Source organism: Megalobrama amblycephala, linkage group LG12 (assembly GCF_018812025.1).
Source record: "Megalobrama amblycephala isolate DHTTF-2021 linkage group LG12, ASM1881202v1, whole genome shotgun sequence".
Taxonomy (NCBI): domain Eukaryota; kingdom Metazoa; phylum Chordata; class Actinopteri; order Cypriniformes; family Xenocyprididae; genus Megalobrama; species Megalobrama amblycephala.
This window is the reverse complement of record NC_063055.1, coordinates 21,403,278-21,420,925: the sequence shown is the minus strand read 5'-3', so window position 1 is coordinate 21,420,925 and position 17,648 is coordinate 21,403,278. Positions and strand designations below refer to the sequence as shown.

Here is a 17,648-nt window from a genome sequence, read left to right as displayed (position 1 = left end):
AACGTTATTGACTATAAAGTTGAAAGTGGTCTAATAATAAACGATGTCAGTGACCATCTGCCAGTTTTTGCAAACATACATAGCTATACAAGGACCAGGAAAGACAACAAAATATATATAATGACTCGACATAGAACCCAAGAAAACATTAATATATTCAAAGAGGATTTAATGAAACAAGACTGGGGAAAAGTGTATGTAGATAACGTGAATGAAGCCTATGATTCATTTTTGAATGTTGTAATATCACTTTATGAAAAAAACTTTCCTGTAGTAAAGAAAGTAGTAAAACCGAAATCTGATGAAAAACCATGGTTAACTAATGGAATATTAAATGCATGTAAGAAGAAAAATGTATTATATAATGAATTTTTAAAGAAGAGGACAAAAGAAGCAGAAAATAAATATAAGATATATAAAAACAAACTAATCAGAATCATGAGAAGCAATAAAAAGAAGTATTATAGTAAACTACTGGAGGACAATAGAAGTAATTTAAGAAATACTTGGAAAGTGTTGAATGAAATGATTAAGAATAAAAAAGGTAAAACGGAAGTTAATAATTATTTTCTGACAAAAGATAATATAGAAGTTAAGGATATGACAATGGCTGCAAATGAATTTAATGATTTTTTTGTTGGAGTTGGTCCAGGTTTGGCTGAGGGGTTTGCAAGGACCGGCAGTATAGATGATGTGTTAAGCAACAATGTAAATATTAACGAATCTATGTTTGTTAAGGAAACTGATGAAAAAGAAATTATAGAGATTGTTAAAACATTTAAGAGTAAAAAGTCAACTGACTGGAATGGTATTGACATGTTTATGATAAAAAGTATTATTGGTTGTGTTGTTAAACCTTTAACGCATGTATGTAATCAATCTTTGAAAACTGGAGTTTTTCCAGAAAAAATGAAAATGGCAAAAGTGATACCAATATATAAGGCTGGTGAAAAACATACACTCTCAAACTATAGACCTGTTTCACTGCTCTCCCAATTTTCAAAAATATTAGAAAAAATATTTTCTAAAAGGCTCGATAATTTCATTACTAAACATAATATACTGTGTGATCAGCAATATGGTTTCAGGACTAATAGGACAACCTCACATGCACTTATTCAATTTGTGGAAGAAATAACAACAGCAATAGAACAAAAAAAATATGCAGTAGGGATATTCTTGGATCTTAAGAAAGCATTTGATACAGTAGACCACAATTTTTTGATTATGAAATTACACAAATATGGAATTAGGGGGACTGCACTTTCTTGGTTAAATAGCTACTTACATAATCGACAACAATATGTTGAACTGCAAAACCATATTTCAAAGTCAAAGAAAATTACTTGTGGGGTCCCCCAGGGGTCAGTGTTGGGACCATTGTTGTTTAACTTGTATATTAATAATGTATGTGAGGTGTCAAAAACACTGAAAACCATTTTGTTTGCTGATGATACTAATTTAATCTGTTCTGGAGAAAATATGGAACAACTCTTGGATACAGTGGAAAATGAATTACAAAAGCTGAAGAGCTGGTTTGATGCAAATAAACTAACACTGAATTTAAGTAAAACTAAATTTATAATTTTTGGTAATCGAGCTATAATTTTAAACAAAAAGCTTATGATAAATGATATTGAGATAGAAAGAGTAAAAGAATTTAAATTTTTGGGAGTAATAATTGATGAAAAATTATGTTGGAAGCCACATATACATTATATCAAGGCTAAAATATCTAAATCAATTGCTATATTGTATAAAATTAATTATCTATTAAATCAACAAACATTGTACATGTTGTATTGTTCCTTCATACTTCCATACATCACTTACTGTTTGGAGGTATGGGGAAACACTTATAAAACTAATACTGAACCAATATTTATCCTTCAAAAGAGAGCCTTAAGAATTGTAAATAAAACTACCTTTAGAGCACCAACTACTCCACTGTTTATTAAATTAAAAGCACTAAAATTCAGAGATATGGTTGACTTTAAAATTGCACAAATCATGTATAAAATAAATAATCAACAGCTATCGAATAGTATTCAAGGGTTGTTTCAAATGAGAGAGAGCAAACATCACTTAAGAGGAACATTTGTATTTAAAAAGAAATTTATAAGAACAAATTCTAAATATCACTGCATCTCAACCAAGGGAGTTACTGTATGGAACAGCTGCAGTGAAGAGATAAAATCATGTACAACAATGAGTAACTTTAAAAGATTATTTAAACAGAATATATTAAATGAATATGAAAAGGACTCGAGGTGATAGGAGTGTATACAGGTTCATTGGTTTATATGTTAAGTCTAGTAAAAAAAAAAGAAAAAGAAAAAAAAAAAAAAAAAAAAAAAAGGGAATGTGTGTGTATGCATCTGTATCTATGTGAATGTATGGGTTTATGTGAATATAAGGTAGGTAGATATATGGTGTATGTAAAGATGTATGTATAAGAGAAGTATCAAATTGTTTTGTATTTAACTAAAGGATAAAAATAGAGAAATGGGGTAGGACTTGAAAAGTTTGTTACGAACTTCTTCCTACTCCTTTTTGAACATGGGAATTTCTATAATATTTTTGGAAGATTGTGTTGAGAAGTATATGATTTAAATTCAGCTGCTATTTTAATTTAATTTTATATATGTATGCATGTTTGTATATATATTTTTTTATTTACATGTTCAAATAAACTAAACTAAACTAAACTAAAAAAAATAGTAGGCAAAAAACAGTAGATGAAAACAGTAGTATTTCTAAACAGTATTCATAAATCAGTATGAATCAAAAGGTTATGCGAACAGTACCCAAATGACTTACTACTGCCAGTGAGATTCTGAAGTGTGTATTCAATGGACATTTTACTATCCCCATGAGGCCATGGGAGAGGATTATTGAATGGCAGTGAAGCGACGCAACTGACATTGGTAGGTCACATGACAATGACAACATAATGAATGTAGTTGTCCAGATTATATACCTGTAGCTACACGTGTACATATACAACATACTTTTTTAATGGTCGCAAAGTAATTGTTCAAAAGAACTACCTTCTCAGAGAGTATGTGATTTCGGAAGCAGCCAATCAATTTCATTACTGAAAAAATCAGTTTGAAAGGATCAGCTTAGTAAATGATTCAATGACTCACTCATAAAACAGTCACTTTATTGCCACCTACTGGCTTAAAATACCACTGAAAAACCTACATTCATGACATCTTCATCTCTGCCTAACAGATGTACAGGTATTATAAATAAAGATTATCCTTTTTGGATCTGTTCACATGGCAAATACTGGTGACTTTTTAGGACATTAACCTTTTGATGCATAATGTCCACTACAGAGGAAAGGTCTTTAATACCTAGTAATTTTATACAAAAACATTTATTTATATAGCATATTTAAATGATATAAATGAGCCAAAGTGCTATATAATATGTAAAAAAAATGTACAGGGTACAGATCTGTAACTCTCTTAAAATAAAATAAATATATGAAAACTCTGACAAGACTAAGTTTTATATCATATCTGTTTAAATTATAACATGAAAGTTAATAATATAACTTTCATATGCGAGTGGAGCAAAGCAAAATTTTAGACTACAAATGTCTAATTTAACAAGAATTCAGCCACAGGTGAGTCTAATTATTCATTACACAGGTGTCCAGCAGACAGTTGACTATAAAAGGGTGTTAAAACCCCTTCCCATTTCATGCTGTCAGCAATGGCACCACATGGAAGAGAAATGTCACAAGACCTAAGAAAGAAAATAATTTCTTTACACCAGAAAGGTGAAGGCTACAAGAAGATCAGCAAAGCTTTACTTATCAGTCAGAATACTGTAGCAAAAGTGGTACAAACATTTAAAAAAGATGGAACTGCAACCATCTCACAGAGACATCCAGGTCATCCATGGAAGTTAACACCTTGACAGGAGCGTCTTCTGATGAGAAGGATTGAAGAAAATCGGCATGCAAGTTCACTGCAGTTATCTAAAGAAGTAGAAAGCCAAACTGGTTAGACGATTTCCCGTTAACAATACGGCGTACACTGCAGAGGAATGGCATGCATGGGTGCCGTCCATGAAAGAAGCCTCTCCTAAAGCCCAGGCACAAAAAAGCCCGCCTAGAGTTTGCCAGGGACCATGCTGACAAAGATGAAGACTACTGGGACTCTATACTCTGGAGTGATGAGACCAAGATAAATGTTTTTGGAATTGATGGCTTCAGAACTGTATGGTGTCACAAAGGTGAGGAATACAAAGAAAAATGCATGGTGCCTGCAGTGAAACAGTGTCCTTATGTGGGGCTGCATGAGTGCTGCTGGTGTCGGGGAGCTGCATTTCATTGATGGCATCATGAATTCACAGATGTACTGCTCTATACTGAAAGAGAAGATGCTACCATCACTGTGTTGTGCACTTTTCCAACATGACAGTGATCCTAAACACACATCTAAGGCCACTGTTGAATTTCTGAAGAAGAACAGGGTGAAAGTGATTCAGTGGCTCCTGATCTGAACCCAATCGAACACCTATGGGGAATTCTGAAGAGACAAATTGAGCATCGCTCTCCATCCAGCATCCAGTCTCTAAAAGAGGTCATTCTTGAAGAATGGAAAAAGATAGAAATTGCAAAATGTCGCCAACTTGTTCATTCCATGCCTAGAAGACTTGGTGCTGTCATTAAAAATCATGGAGGCCATACAAAGTACTAGATGTAGTAGTTTTTGTTGTGGGGTGTACTCATTTTTGCATCACCCTAATTTGAGTAAAACTGAAAAATGTGTAATTTTTGTGCGTACGATCTACAAATCAGCCACGATGCCTAAAAAAAGTACACAACAGTAAAGGGGTGAATCTCTAAAACATCAAGAGTGCAAAACAGACAAACACAGTCTCTCTATTAGCATAAAAAAAATATTATTGAATAAAAATATATTACATTGATTTTACTGGGGGAAAAATATTTGATTTCAGGGGTCCGGTCACTTTTGACCGCGAAGGTCCTGAGTGTGACTCCTAAATGAAGAACCCCAGAGGGTTATATAATAGAGAGAGAGAGAGAGAGAGAGAGAGAGAGATTAAAATAGATTAAAAATGATTACATTTTTGAAAATAGTTTTCTTTATTCTTCAAATCACCATGAAATAAGAACAGACAATTCTTATTTTTTATGGAATATTACAGTATTTATTATAAATGATTTATCTGTGCACATCCTTATTTATTTTTTTTAAATTCATGTGCCCTCATAACCTTTAATCAAAATAACTTCCCCTGCCTCCTGCAACAACATCTCTTCTCTGATGACATGTTTAATGGCGTGAGGGCGGGACAACCTGTCACTCACATGACATCACAGCAATAGCAAACCACAATGATCCAACCATCAAATCACCATGCTCTCTTATGAACAGTTTATGGAAGCTCATGATTTCCCAATACCTTTTAAAGACTTTAAAGCTATCACTGATGCCATCCCTAGCGGAATTAGACAATTAATTAAAAATCATCTGAGCTATGGAAACAAAGATATCAGACAGCCTTCACTTATGTTGGATGGTGTAGAACTGTCTGATAAAAAATGTAACAATAAGCATATTCGCCGACATTTGCAAAAGAGTAACTCCATTGCTCCAAGGGGTATGTTTTATTGGAATTCCTTAAGTGAAATAAATTGGAAAAAAACATGGTTGATTCCTCACAAATACTGTATCTCTAATAAAGCTAAAGAGGTCCACTTTAAACTTTTACATAACATTTACCCTACAAATTGTTTTGTTGCTAAGTTTCGAGACATTGACACATGCTGCAGCTTTTGTAAACAGGACACTGAAACCATTCCTCATTTATTCTTTAATTGTCCAGTTACCAAAAGGTTTTGGGAAGATTTGGGTACTCACTTTCTCCAATCTCAAAATATAACTCACTCATTCACCCTGAAAGATATTATTTGTTACTTTTGTTTCCCACAAGATGGCACCCTGGAGTTTGTATTAAATTTTATAATCTTATATGCTAAGTTCTTTATACATAAGCAGAAATTTAATAAGTCTTCCTTATGTTTTAAACATTATATTTTGGAACTTAATTTGCTTCTTAAATCACACAAGCTTGTAAAGAACAAGAAGAATGGAAAACTTTTGTATAAATATTATGACCTATTTCCCGAATCCTCTTAATATTCTCTTTTTTCCACCTCTATGTATGTATGTTTTTTTTTTTTTTAATTTCTTTATTTTTTTGTTGTTGTTCTTTGTTTCTGGTATGGTATGTCTGTATAAATATTTGTTTGTATATTGATGGTTTTACACGTTTGTACCCAATGTTACCTTCAATAAAAAAAAATAAATAAAAAAAAATAAAAAAATAAAAAAAAATCCAACCATCAAATCAATTCCGTCTGACAAACTGAAATCCAGCCCTACATTTTTTCTTGTTCGAGAAGCCGTTTCACTCAGCTGTACAGTACGTCACACAAGGAAGTAAACACCATCGCAACTTCAGTTTCATGCCAATTTTTATGCATCAAAGAGTTAAAGAAATATAAACGAATGATACTAATGTATGAAGTGTTGCTTTTCCATAAATCATCTGCTAAACTGGCTCTTTTTCATTCTTCTTCTAGTCGACATATTACATGGAAGGCAACACCGGCCACTCTGTATTCCAGACACAATTTGGAAAGATCGCTGTTAACATCTGTTACGGCCGACACCACCCTCTCAACTGGTTAATGTACAGCATACATGGGGCTGAGATCATCTTTAACCCCTCGGCCACAGTTGGATCGCTCAGGTATCGTGTTGTACCGCTGTCTTCTCATGGGAATGACACAGAGCCCGTATTCCCTCATGCTGATGCAGGTTTTGTGTTACAGTGAACCAATGTGGTCGATTGAGGCCAGAAATGCAGCCATCGCAAACCACTGCTTCACCTGTGCCATCAACCGTGTGGGAACGGTACGTGCCACCTGTTGTCCAATAACTGTGCCAAAAAATTGTTTAAACTATCATAAAATTTATATAATGACCCAGTTGATGCTCTTGAGTCTAAAATATACACAGTAATTGCCAGGAAATGTCCTGTTTGCCCTAACTATGTGCTGTTTATACTGTGATAATATCACAACCACAACTGAAGTAAACCATATATATTCTAATATGATTAGATAAGCACATGCTAATAATTTAAACAGGATTATAAGACAAACTTCAAATAATGTTACACAGATGAAAAAACAAGTTGAGCGGTGCCTTTTTTTCCTGTGGCTCTGTGGAGTCTGGTCTCTGTTAGTGGTTATAATGTCTTAGAGGGATGACTTTTATTCTCAGAGTTAGATACAGTAAACCAATTATCTTTAAATTGGTTTAAATGGAAGTTATTTGCACAGTCTGTTATGCAGCGCCTCACATATATAAAAGCGTTCAGATATGTGTTTTCTGCTGCCCTCTACTGCTGTTTTCTGTGCATACGTGACCTGAGCCTTTGAGTCTTGATATAGATCTCTCTTTTCCAGGAGTATTTCAAGAATGAGTTCACATCTGGAGATGGAAAGAAAGGTATCCATTTAGTTTATGCATGAGCATGTATCTGCGTATGTAGGCGTGTTTCTTTTATTGTGTGTATTTTTTGCTTAACCCTTGCTTGTGACGTACACAAAGTCAAGCCTAAATTTAAGACTAAGTTTAAGCCTAGTCCCAGGTTAAAATGAATGTTTGAGCTGTTTTAACTGAAAGTAACTTGCACTGACATATTTTAAAATTGTTTTATCACAAGATGCACACCAGTAATGTTTTTTTTCTAAGGCATGTTTATAAAAGCTACTTAAAGGGATAGTTCACACAAAAATAAAAATTATCCCATGATTTACTCACCCTCAAGCCATCCTAGATGTATATGACTATCTTCTTTCAGACGAACACAATCAGAGATATATTTAAAAATATCCTGGCTCTATCAAGCTTTATAATGGTAGTGAACGGAGGGCCTGTTTTGAAGCCCAAAAAAAAGCGCATCCATCCATCACAAATATAATCCATACGGCTCCATTGTTATTAACAATTATTGTTTTATTAACTATAAAAACTAGCTTCCAGCAGATGGACATACACATCAATTTGCGGCGGAAGAACTCAGAGGAAGCAAAACAAAACACTAATCACGAATTAGAAGTCTAAACCGAGAAATTTTCGATATAAGAGGAGCTTGAGTTTGTCACACAGTCCTATTTGTTTAAACCGCGAGAGGCTTACGATACTCCTACATCCTGCATTATACATCACTTCAGAGGTTACCCATTTGCCGCAAGTTGACTTGCGCAATAAGTTCATGTCGTATGCCGGAAGCTAGTTATTATAGTTAATAAAGTTTTAAATATGGATATTTTTCTTATAAAAACCCATCGCTTCGCTTCAGAAGGCCTTTATTAACCCCCTGGAGCCGTATGGATTATATTTATGATGGATGGATGCATTTTTGGGGGGCTTCAAAACACGCCCCTGTTCACTACCATTATAAAACTTGGAAGAGCCAGGATATTTTTAAATATATATCTGATTGTGTTGGTCTGAAAAAAGATAAATGTTCATTTTTGGGTGAACTTTGCCTTTAAAGGTGCTAAAGAGGATGTTTCCGTTGACTGAGAAACCAAAGACTGCTAGTGAGTTTTGAAATGAGCGCATGCGTAAGAACAACCCCCCTCCTTCACAGCTCAATTCGAGGGAACGCCTCTCAAAACTCGTGCACGAGTATTGGAACACGAGTGTTTACCACCGGCATTTGCTGTGTCGTGTTAGTGGATTCATTATGTCGGACTCACCGCAGGTAACTCATAATCTGCAGTTGTTACTCCTGTCTCCTGACAAAAACATTGCATGCGGCGCCTGTGGAGTGTGGAAAGTTACTGGAGCGCGCAGCCGAGCGTCTCTCACAAGGAACGTCACGGCAGTGATTGACAAGCCAGAGGGCCAATCGTTTACGCGATGATCGTACGGCTGATGTTTTTAAGGCCCTACCTCGTGCACAGATGATGTATATTAATATTATTCCTTTCAGTGCACCTAATAAATAGTCTTTTATCAGTTAGTAAAGACAGTTTCAAGTAATATTGCAAAAATGTTCTAATTGAGCAAGGCCTTTCCTGGTTTAACCTAAGCCCTGTCTGTGAAACCAGGCCTAAAAGTTATTTTATATTGTAATAATTTTTCACAATATCACCGTTTCTGTTTTTGATTTAAAAAAATGCAGCCGTGGTGAGCATAAGAGACATCTTTGAAAAGCGTTACTGACCCCAAACTTTTGAACGGTAGTGTATTCCTTGTCTTCTATTGGTCAAACAATTTCATTTACAAATAGCTTACTTATAGTTGTCTTTGCATATTAAGATGCATATTTTATCTTCCAGAAAATTAAACATTTCACTTTTAATGAACCTAAAATCTGTCTGAGTGTAATGAAGACATTTAGTGAGATCAAGTGCATTTCTCATAAGTCACTCATAGATGGCACTCTTAGCCTAGTAATTCAATTTGGGTCAAACACTAAAGATCATTCTTGTCAGTATACAATGTGAGTACAGCTGGCTCTTTCTCATAGCTTAGTGTCGCTGTGTGTCAGCGTATAAAGGATCTGCGTATCTGTCTGTCAATCTAGCATCTCTGTCAGTGACGGGCTGAGGACAAGGGACCTTGTTCAAAGGTGTCGTGTTCCTAAAGCTCTGGACTGTCAGGCTCTGTTCTCACTTTCAGCCCTCATTACTGTTGCATAAGCCTACAACCTGAACAAAAAAATCCCCCTCTGCTGTTTTACATGCATGTACAGCCTCCATGTAACATGACCAGGGTCACACAGACATAAACCGCAAACATATACACGAGGGGCAGTTTTCCATGAATAGGGTACAAAGTAAAGCCTAAAACTATTGAATAATAAACTATTTTTTCTTTCCCAACATGATCAGTGAAATGAGATGCTTAACCTTCAGAAAATGCTGAACATCAGCCTCAGGAGATGAAACTAGATATTGTATGAGCGGTTTTATTTTCCATTCATTTTCTATGAGATTTGCACGTTTTGCAACCCTGTTAGCAAAATTTGAGACACGAGTAAATACAGTTTAAACTGATGTGTAGCTGAGTTAATAAACAAATAAATATAAAAATTGATAGACAAAATGCAAAATAAAAGATTGGGTTATTTAGGATCAAATGTTGATTTGTATGTAATTAATGAACTTACACTTCCATTCATAGGTTTGGGGTTGCAAGGACACATTAAACTGACCAAAAGTGACAAAGACATTTATAATATTGCAAAAGATTTCTATTTCAATTGAATGCTGTTCTTTTGAACTTTCTATTTATCAAAGAATACTAAAAAAATTATCAGTATCTACAAAAATATTTAAGAACATATTTCCAACATTGGTAAGAGTGTTTCTTGAGCATCAAATCAGCATATTAGTGATTTCTAAAGGATCATGTGACACTGAAGACTGGAGTAATGGCTGCTGAAAATTCAGCTTTGCATCACAGGAATAAATTACATTTATAAAATATATTAAAATAGAAAACTGTTATTTTAAATTGTAATAATATTTCACAATATTACTGTTTTTACTGTGTTTTTGTTCAAATAAATGTAGCCTTGGTGAGCAGAAGAGACTAATTTTAAAATCACTAAAAATATATATATATACACACATTACTGAATCCAAGCTTTTGCCTCACCCGTAGCACACCATGACTTTGGCCACTTTTATGGCTCCAGCTATGTAGCTGCACCTGACGGCAGCAGATCCCCAGGATTATCCAGAACCCGTGACGGACTTCTGGTGACAGAGCTGGACTTGAACCTAAATCGCCAAGTTGCAGACAAATGGAACTTCAAGGTGGGATAAAAATCACTACAGTATATGTTCAACAATACATTTCTTTCAGCAAGATATCTTATTGTGATCATCATCATCAGAGGGAGGTTTATTCCCTTTGACACATGTCCTTCCAGGACTAATCATATCCTATTGATATTGAAATAGGACAGTCTCTAGTAGTGTCTTTGTGCCATTCACACATGTGAATCTCTCCCCAGATGACTGGGAGGTATGAAATGTACGCAGAGGAGCTGAAAAAAGCCGTCCAGCATGACTTCAAACCCAACATTGTTAAAGAGTGATCTTATGAGGAAAACAGGAGTGCCAAAAGCCCTGAGGAACTGTGCTTTCTGCTGAAAGCCAATCGCTGCAGATGCAGAAGAACCACATTATGTATTAGGGATCTGTTATTTTGAATTTCACAAAATAACAACATAATTTATATAATTTATCAGTTTATTTTTAAGGTAAATAATGGAATGCATTTGATTAAAATACAAATCCAATTTTATTCATTTCCTAAATGCAACTATATATTTCATAAAAATAAAGTTTGCCATATCATACCATATCAACATTCCTTAAGTTCTTTAAAAAAAGAAAAAAGAAAGAAAAGAAAAGCACAAGCTGATGTAATCAGATACCTGATGTCTCAAAAATCACAAAAATAACATTTTAACATGAATGTCAAAGATTAAATAACAGAATTATGGCTGGTGGAACACCATAGTGCAAGCATTTCATTCGTCTGCCATTTTGTCACGATTGAACCATCTGGACCACTGAGCAGGCATAGTGTGTTTACAAGCGAACAGCAAAGCATTCACAACACTGTGTTCAGACCATTTTTAAACGGTGCACGACTCTATTCCACAAAACAACTGACGTAAACCTCTAAACGTAGTGTTCCTGTTCTCTCTCTGAGGAATTAACATAGTGGAATTACACCAACACATTATAATAATGAGAATTTAACAACAAAATATTGTCATTTACACAGAAATGGGTCTAATACTGTACTAATGCTGAGTGAGTTTAAAATGTACTTTATGGACAAGGTTCACAGTTGAGAGTCACCCACAAAGCAGCCAAACTCTCTCTTGCTACTCTACATGAGGTTATGACGGACGTCCAGGTGATTTTGTTTTTGAGGAAACCCCCTGGAGTAAGTGAATCCACATGTATTGCACCTATGAAACATTTCTTTCCTGACAGTGGGATATAATTTAGCATACTGGATTTATCATATCTTACCTGAGTTTTTTAAAAAAACAACCTCTTTCCTCTTTCACAATAATTAAAATCATTCACTGTATGCTCAATTAAGTGGCTTCCAAGAGGAAAAATAAAGTAAGAAAATCATCACAACCCCATGATTTTGCAAGGTTACCCTGATCACAAAATCTCTATCTTTACATGAATGAAAAACATTATGTACACTCCTTCTCTACCTCTTACAGTGGCAGAGACTCTATAAATCAAATGTGCTAGATAATTTGATTTATAGAGATAAAAGTCCACATCACAATAATGATGAGTTACATATACATAGCATCTCCCTTTCCTTTCTGTGTGAATATTTCATTCTGTGGCCGATGTAGCACCATAGTAATGTTTTGTGCGACGCTATAGCTTTTATGAGGACCATAGCCGGAGGTGACACATACTACCTGCTATTGGCCATCAGCGCTGGTACCTGTTGGCAAAAACGCTACCCAGCCAACCACAGTGGATGCTAAAGGTGTGTTAAATGCGTGTTCATTCAAAAGCGGTAAAGACTCAGTCATCTTTGTAGATGAACAGAATGTCCTCGTCAGTTCCGTAGCTTCTTCTGGCCTCCTCAAAATTGCTAAAGCTAGTGCAGCACACACCTGTCAATCAAAGAGAGGGCCATACATGAGACAAAGTTTTAATGTTCCTGCAATGGTTATAAAAATAACCATAATAAACTATAATAAACGAGGCGGATGGTTCTAAGATGTAAGTGGCCTCAAAAAAGCATTTGAAATCTTAGAAATGTATAAATTGCATTAGATAATGAAGTATTAAACATCAAAAAGGCATCTGCAAACAAATTCAAGGTCGTTTGACAATCTGCAAGTATATATTTTATAGGTTTAGAATGAAAATTCTGTCATTTACTCACCCTCATTTCGTTTCAAACCTGTAAGACCTACGTTGTTTATGTTCAGCGCTTCCAGGTTCTACGTCAGAACGGCGGCTTAGTGTTCGGCTCCTGCGTCAGCATCACACGCATGCATCGTGCTGCTCACGTGAACAGCATTAGCCAATAGTGAGCCATCGTTCTGATGTAGAACCTGGAAGCATAACATAAACAACATAGGAGAATGACACAGAAGATAAGATATTGTTGAATGAAGTGATTATTTTTATTTTTGCACACAAAAAGTATTCTCGTCACTTCATAAAATTAAGGTTGAACCACTGCAGTTACGTTGACTATTTTAACGACGTCTTTAGTAGCTTTCTGGACCTTGAAATTGGTGGTTAAATTGCTGTCTATGGGGAATACGTGTGGAATGACATGAGGGTGAGTAATAAATGACAGAATTTTCCATTTTTGGGTGAACTATCCCTTTATGGTCTGGTTAGATTAGATGGTAAACAAACAATCAGTTCATATAAACAACATGTTGGATGCAGGAGAAATGGGCAGGAATTAAGATCTGAGCGACTCTGATAAGGGCCAAATTGTTATGGCAATTCGCCTGGGTTAGAGTATCTCTGAAAAAGCAAGGCTTGTGGGTTGCTCCCAGTCAGCAGTGGTGAGAATTTACCAACAGTGGTCTGAGAGGGACAAACCACAAAGCAACAGGGTGTTGGTCCTCTTTCAGCAGGATAATTCACCCTGCCACACATCGCTCAGAAATTGTTTAAGAAACATGATGAAGAGTTTAAGGTGCTGCTCTGGCTTCCAAATTACACAGATCTCAATCCAACTGAGCATCTGTGGGATGTGCTGAACAAACAAGTTCGATCCATGGAGGCTCCACCTCGCAACCTACAGGACTTGAAAGATCTGCTGCTAATGTCTTGGTCCGGATACTACAGGACACCTTCAGGACCAACAGTACATATACATATATATATATATAGTAGACCTTCTGTTGGCTCAGACCATCAATGATCAATGAGCCTTTGGTGCCCAACACTCTGCCGGTTTGTGGTTTTCCCTTTCGGACCACTTGGTAAATTCTCACCACTGCTGACCGGGAGCAACATACAAGCCTTGTCATTTGCCATAACAACTTGGCCCTTATCAGAGTTGTGTATATACAAATAATATACACACACTTGTGCTGTTCTTAAAGGTGCCATCGAACGTTTTTTTACAAGATGTAATGTAAGTCTAAGGTGTCCCCTGAATGTGTCTGTGAAGTTTCAGATCAAAATACCCCATAGATTTTTTTAATTATTTTTTTTAACTGCCTATTTTGGGGCATCATTAAATATGAGCCGATTTATGCTGTGCGGCCCCCTTTAAATCTCGTGCTCTCCGCCCACGGAGCTCGCACTTGCCTTAAACAGTGCCTAAACAAAGTTTACACAGCTAATATAACCCTCAAATGGATCTTTACAAAGTGTTCGTCATGCATGTGTCGGATTATGTGAGTATTGTATACTGTTATATTATTTACATTTGATTCTGAATGAATTTGAGGCTGTGCTCCGTGGCTAATGCTACACTGTTGGAGAGATTTATAAAGAATGAAGTTGTGTTTATGAATTATACAGACTGCAAGTGTTTAAAAATGAAAATAGCGACGGCTCTTGTCTCCGTGAATACAGTAAGAAACGATGGTAACTTTAACCACATTTAACAGTACATTAGCAACATGCTAACGAAACATTTGGAAAGACAATTTACAAATATCACTAAAAATATCATGTAATCATGGATCATGTCAGTTATTATTGCTCCATCTGCCATTTTTCACTATTGTCCTTGCTTGCTTACCTAGTCTGATGATTCGGTTGTGCACATCCAGATGTTAATACTGGCTGCCCTTGTCTAATGCCTTTCATAATGTTGGGAACATGGGCTGGCATATGCAAATATTGGGGGCGTACACCCCGACTGTTACGTAACAGTCGGTGTTATGTTGAGATTCGCCTGTTCTTCTGAGGTCTTTTAAACAAATGAGATTTATATAAGAAGGAGGAAACAATAGAGTTTGAGACTCACTGTATGTCATTTCCATGTACTGAACTCTTGTTATTTAACTATGCCAAGATAAATTCAATTTTCCATTCGAGGGCACCTTTAAAAATAATGCCACTTGGTTTGATTTTTTTGCTAATTCAATTGGTTTAAAAGCTCTCATCAGTTTCAAAAGCAAAACTAGTATTAAGACTTATCCAAACTTCTCAATACATACGGTCTGAGTAGGCGGGATTGTTGTAGAAGATGCTGCCGGTATTGCGGTTAAATCCACACACCACCACGAAGTGGCCCTGGTAATCTGGCTTCCTGCAGAAGCACTTCTGACCCACAGGGAGGAAACAGCAGTATTTGACAGGCGTAGAGCACAGCTCACACACCAGCACCACTGCATTGACCAGCACAATGGCCACATGACCCTGCTCCAGGTGGCTCTGAATCTCTTGAACTGTAACAGAGCTACAAGAGACAGATGTGATCAGATTTCTTCATGCACTGCACAGGAGTTTCAGCTTAGTTTCAGCTGACATATGCTTTGATAAAATCTTGTAATGAAATCTTGTAAATTTCAGATACGATGGAACAGGAAATATATATACACAAGGACAAATGTCTGAAATTTGATACTATTTTGTCTAAAAGGAATTAAAATCAAATGTTTTCAATTGATTTTAAGCATTCCCATTGCTACATCTGTAGAACATGACAAACAATGCCATGGGGAATGGGTTTGATTCCCAGGTGAAAGCATGAACGGAGAAAAAAAAAGCCTTTGATGCAATGTGAGTGAGTCGCTTTAGTATAAAATAAGAGGAAATGTTCATGATTAAATGCATAATTAAACACAATATCACTGATAGCAATATATTAAAAATAGTCTACGATACGGTCCAATAACTGATATATTGTGCATGGCTATTTTTTGAACAATGATTTGCAAGGAGTTTTCCAGTCATGTTTGATTACAAACATTGTTTTATATTCGCATTATAGAGATTGTATCAGCTGGAACAAATGTTTTAAAGCTGAACATAACTTGACAAACTAGAAATAATATAAATTTGTTTTGTTTTTTTAACAATTATATTAAATTTCCACAATTTTTTCACACCTAGAAAAAAATTCCTGATATTTCTAGGTTTTCCATGATGGTGGTAATCCTGTATATCAAGCACAAAATGACAGCATGCTCCACAGAACAAAAAAAAAAAAAAAATTGTGACAAATGTGGAAAAACCTCACCATTTCTTTACGAGGACTCCTTTGCTTTCAGCCTTCATAAAGAGTTCATTCACTCTGTCCTCCTCCTTTTCAAAATGCTTTTTGTAGAAAGACTGAAGCAGGAGAACACAGGAAACAGAAAAATTATTCAGATGCCAAGGTGATCAGTTATAACATCTGAGTCAAGACTGATCCTTTGACAAATTACAGCTCCTCAATCATAAAAACTAATGCTTTAACATTGTCTTTTTTTTTTTTTTTTTTTTGAAAAAATTAACTGAAACACCCATTATTTGACACAAAGCTTGCACTCTATCCTCAGTGATCATGACTGTAACACACCTGGTTCCTGAAGCCCTTGTCCACGCCGAGAGTCTGTGTGCAGAAGCAGTGTCTGACCCCCAGCTTACACATGAGATAAGCCAAGTCAATAGTCCACACACTCTCTGTGAACTCCAAGTCCAAACACGCTCTCTGAAATTCCTCCTCACTTACTGGATGTAAATACCTGCACACACAAAGAAGAGTTTAAATATTTATCATTAGGGTAATTGTTGCAGGATAATGCATCACTTAGGATTCATACTTACTCTAGGACCATTCTCGAACAGGCCAAGCCACAATCCCAGTGATACAGCTGCCGGATGACCGGTACGTTTAGCATCACATCATCTGGCAGAACAAGGTCAGAAAAGAAGTTGGCAATGTCACTGTGCCACAATGAGCAGGTTTTGATCTATTCACATTGTCATAAGTTTGAGGACAAATTAGTTTTGGTTGTGAACTGAATTATATCCAGCCACTCATTTTATTCATGTAAAACAAACTCTTTTTTAAAAACAGGTAAATGAGAGTGAATAACAACTTAAAGTTAAACACAAGCAGCTCAATACATGAACTGTTCATTGTAATGTAATATATCCGGGTTGTGTATTTCGTCCAGTATTGTATGTCAGAGAAGGATCATGATTGATTATAATGCTAGTTGGGTTAAACAGTTACCAGCCATCTAAGACGCAGCATTTGAATGTAATTTAACACAAACTCACCGTTCATGATGCAGTATGTCTGTGTGAGTGTCTCTTTATCTCTGTTGTTGTGTTTCAGTGATGTTTAATATCAGGACTTGATTCATGAAGACTGTCTGCTAGCAGGGTTAGCCGGACAGCCGTTGCCCTCCTGTCCTCTACATCAGACACGCTGAAATCTGTCCATCTTCAGCTCGATGAAAGATGCTGAGAGGCTGTCGGAGAAAAGCGGTAAAACAGCTACAAACTCGACTTGTTTAACCCACGCCTTGTGGTCATTCCCAGGGATGAATGTTTCACTTCCTGTCAACCCAAATGCAAGTGAGCGTCGGCGCATTGA

The 17,648-nt window shown here is 36.0% G+C and overlaps 2 protein-coding genes across 2 annotated transcripts in view; one reads left to right on the top strand and one right to left on the bottom strand.

Annotated features, from left to right (window-relative positions):
- The window catches only part of upb1 (ureidopropionase, beta), a 23,072-nt gene extending 11,625 nt beyond the window's left edge, over nt 1–11,447 (top strand). Inside the window, exons 6-10 of the mRNA XM_048209633.1 lie at nt 6,632–6,801; nt 6,884–6,965; nt 7,523–7,565; nt 10,740–10,894; nt 11,095–11,447. Of these exons, the coding sequence (XP_048065590.1) occupies nt 6,632–6,801; nt 6,884–6,965; nt 7,523–7,565; nt 10,740–10,894; nt 11,095–11,178 (534 nt within the window). The 3' untranslated portion in view covers nt 11,179–11,447. The remainder of the gene's footprint in view (nt 1–6,631; nt 6,802–6,883; nt 6,966–7,522; nt 7,566–10,739; nt 10,895–11,094) is intronic.
- Nucleotides 11,366–17,648, bottom strand: gucd1 (guanylyl cyclase domain containing 1). The gene is made up of 6 exons (XM_048209634.1): nt 17,330–17,648; nt 16,871–16,952; nt 16,623–16,788; nt 16,302–16,393; nt 15,277–15,518; nt 11,366–12,747 (listed from the first exon to the last, which is right to left on the bottom strand). Exons 1-6 carry the CDS (start codon nt 17,334–17,336, stop codon nt 12,656–12,658), a joined length of 681 nt encoding a protein of 226 aa, XP_048065591.1. The 5' UTR covers nt 17,337–17,648; the 3' UTR covers nt 11,366–12,655.

Bases quoted from the DNA above. Each gene is read 5' to 3' on its own strand.
- gucd1 (XM_048209634.1), bottom strand. The intron at 15,519-16,301 runs GTGAGGTTTTTC...TGTCTCTTGTAG, and splicing joins GGAGTCCTCGTAAAGAAATG to CTCTGTTACAGTTCAAGAGA. The intron at 12,748-15,276 runs GTATGTATTGAG...TTTGATTGACAG, and splicing joins CAATCCCGCCTACTCAGACC to GTGTGTGCTGCACTAGCTTT.